Source organism: Propithecus coquereli, unplaced genomic scaffold (genome assembly GCF_000956105.1).
Source record: "Propithecus coquereli isolate 6110/MARCELLA unplaced genomic scaffold, Pcoq_1.0 Scaffold95, whole genome shotgun sequence".
In the NCBI taxonomy this organism is placed as follows: domain Eukaryota; kingdom Metazoa; phylum Chordata; class Mammalia; order Primates; family Indriidae; genus Propithecus; species Propithecus coquereli.
In genome coordinates, this window is record NW_012155840.1 from 7,983,657 (window position 1) to 7,986,380 (window position 2,724).

General features: G+C 36.5%; 1 protein-coding gene across 1 annotated transcript in view; it reads right to left on the minus strand.

Moving 5' to 3' along the window:
* HACD4 (3-hydroxyacyl-CoA dehydratase 4) overlaps window positions 1–2,724 on the minus strand; it is a 62,080-nt gene that overhangs the window by 36,108 nt on the left and 23,248 nt on the right. Inside the window, exons 4-5 of the mRNA XM_012665010.1 lie at window positions 1,756–1,763; window positions 1,539–1,645 (exon numbers count right to left, since the gene is read on the minus strand). Of these exons, the coding sequence (XP_012520464.1) occupies window positions 1,539–1,645; window positions 1,756–1,763 (115 nt within the window). The remainder of the gene's footprint in view (window positions 1–1,538; window positions 1,646–1,755; window positions 1,764–2,724) is intronic.

Below are 2,724 nucleotides of genomic sequence, written 5' to 3' on the forward strand. Positions count from 1 at the left end.
AATTTTTTAGTAATATAATTTTTAATTGACAAATCATCATTGTATGCATGTATGGGGTACAATGTGATGTTTTAGTTCATGCACAGAATGTGAAATGATTAAATCAAGCTAATTAACATATCACCTCAGTTATCAGTTTTCATAAGACAGTTGAAAGTTACTCTTAGCTATTTTGAAATATACATTAACTACAGCCACCCTACTGTGCAATAGAGCTCAAAAACTTATTTCTCCTAACTTAAACTTTGTACTCTTTGACCAACATCTCCCCATTTCCTTTAGATAGTCTTTAAAGTTCTTTCGTTTGCTGTAACAAAGGACTGCACTCAATAAATGTTTCAATGAGGGAAGGATTTCATTCTTAATGGGCAATCAGGTTTTTTTATGGTTTTCAAGAAAATTATTCTCTAGACTCTCTTGGCATAGTCTATTTCAAAATTTAATGATTCTTTTGAAAAGGAATTTAAAAATTCCATCTACTATGATGTACTATAACTTAAGCTCCTTTGCTCTGGTCATCAGTAGATAGAAAACATGTGGTTTTCTTTTACATAATGGCTTTATTATACTTTATGCTTATTGCCAATGTCACCATCATTTTATGTTAAATCTGCTTCCTTATGTTTTCCCTTAGTAACCTTAACATGCTTTCTTAATTATTTTATGCCTTCAGTTTTCAAAAACTTTAATCATGTCCTTCAGAAAACTCCCTACCAATCTGCCAAATCCATTGCAGAAGGAAACATACATTCCCCAAATATCCTCAAGCTCTTTGCAAATTGATGATTTTCATTACTTGGTTTTAAATTTTAGGTTTATATTTAGGCTATATAATTAGCCTACTCTATATTGTATTCGATAATTCAGTGTTTCTTTAGCATGGATACTGGTGCATAGGAGAAAGGAAGGGAGCAAAGAAGCAGACACAAACATCCCCAAATTCCTGTGGAGCTGAAAGTCTAGTCATGAAAATGGACGTTAGTCAAAGAATCATACAAGAGTCTAAATAGAACTGAGATACGCCCTATAAAAGAGAGATTCATGATGCTGTACTAGGGGGAATTAGTTGAGGAAGTCAGGGAATGCTTCCCTCAGAAAACAATGATTAATCTTCAGGTGTAGAGTTAACTAGTTGACACAACAGGGCAGGGCACATGGAAGATGGTAAGTGGGAAGGATAGTCTAGGGAACTGAATTTCTATGCATTAAAAATAAAAAAAAAATCATAGAATCTCTGAATGTTAAACCCCTTTTTGGTGAGCAAACAGACTCAGAGAGGTTAAATGAGTTACCCAAAATTCATAATGTGAGTTAATGAAGGACTCAAATGTCCTCATTTCTCATCCAGTAGTTTGTCTACTGTGCAGAGCTGCTTCCCCCTCCAACTTTGGTTCTTTGCATCAAGGGAAATATGCCAGGAAAGATACATTGAGCTAAGCACTAGCAAAAATAGTAATTCAATCATCAAAACATTAGTGAGCCATTATAACTAGATGGCTTTTGCCAGTAAGCAATACAGCAAGCTGCTCTTTTCTTACCTTCAGCAAGAACACAGAGAGGATAAATCAGCATCCATAGTGTTTGACTGAGCCACGTCAAGACAGCATAGGATATTCCTATGACTGATAACATGCTGTAAGTGTACCTGAAAGGAGACCAGAAGTTCTCAAACATCATTTGCTGCTAATGTCTGGGAAATAACCGGAGAGGAAACATAATACAGAGATAAAATTGGAAAGCGTGCAAATTACATACTTTATTTCCTATAATTTCAACAAGAGGTAAAAAATGGGAGGAAGGGGACCATGTCAGTCTAGCTTGTCTCATGGGTATATCATGGATAATTATAGAGCTGAATAGAGCAAGGACGTAACTCTTACCTACCCTCAAGAAATTAGTTACAAATTTCCTTGATTGGAGACTTGGATTTCATTAAAAAGCCAAGCCCATTTTATGCAGCAAGACAGCTAGGTTTTTAAAGACAGACATACTTCTAAATATCTCAGCAATGAATTTACAAATAAAAATGTAACTTCCACATCTTTATTTGGCATTCTTCTGCTTCTGTAGCTGTCCCATCTTATATGATCAATTAAAGAAATGGCCTCAGGAGGAGCTTGTTTGGGGTACAGTAGGTAGCTTTAAACCTACCATTGTGATGTAAGAAGTGGTCTACATCTTTTTTTATTCCTTTGAATAGGTCAGTGGTTCTGAGGCTTGAGCGTATATCAGAATCTCCCAGATGGCTTGTTAAAGCACACATTGCTGGGCCCCCACCCTGAGTTTCTGATTCAGTGGGTCTTGGGTAGAGCCTGAGAATTTGTATTACTAACAAGCTCCAGGTGATGCCAATGCCACTGGTCGCTGGCCACAGTCTGAGAACCACTGGTATAGGCAATACATACATATGGCAAAACAAAACCACCTAAAAAGTCTTGAAAACATGAATGAAGACAAGTAAATCTTTCTCTCATTCCAGGACCTGAATTCTACTCCTCAGAGACAAATGCCCAATGCTACTTTCTTAAGTATTCTTTCAGAAATATTTTTGCATATATGCATATCTATGTGTATATTTACTATATATGATTATACCAATTGTACAGGCCCTCACTAAACTTTTATCAAACTTTTTGATGTTTACCAATCTAAGTTAAAAATGGTATGCATTGGCCGGGCGCGGTGGCTCACGCCTGTAATCCTAGCACTCTGGGAGGCCGAGGC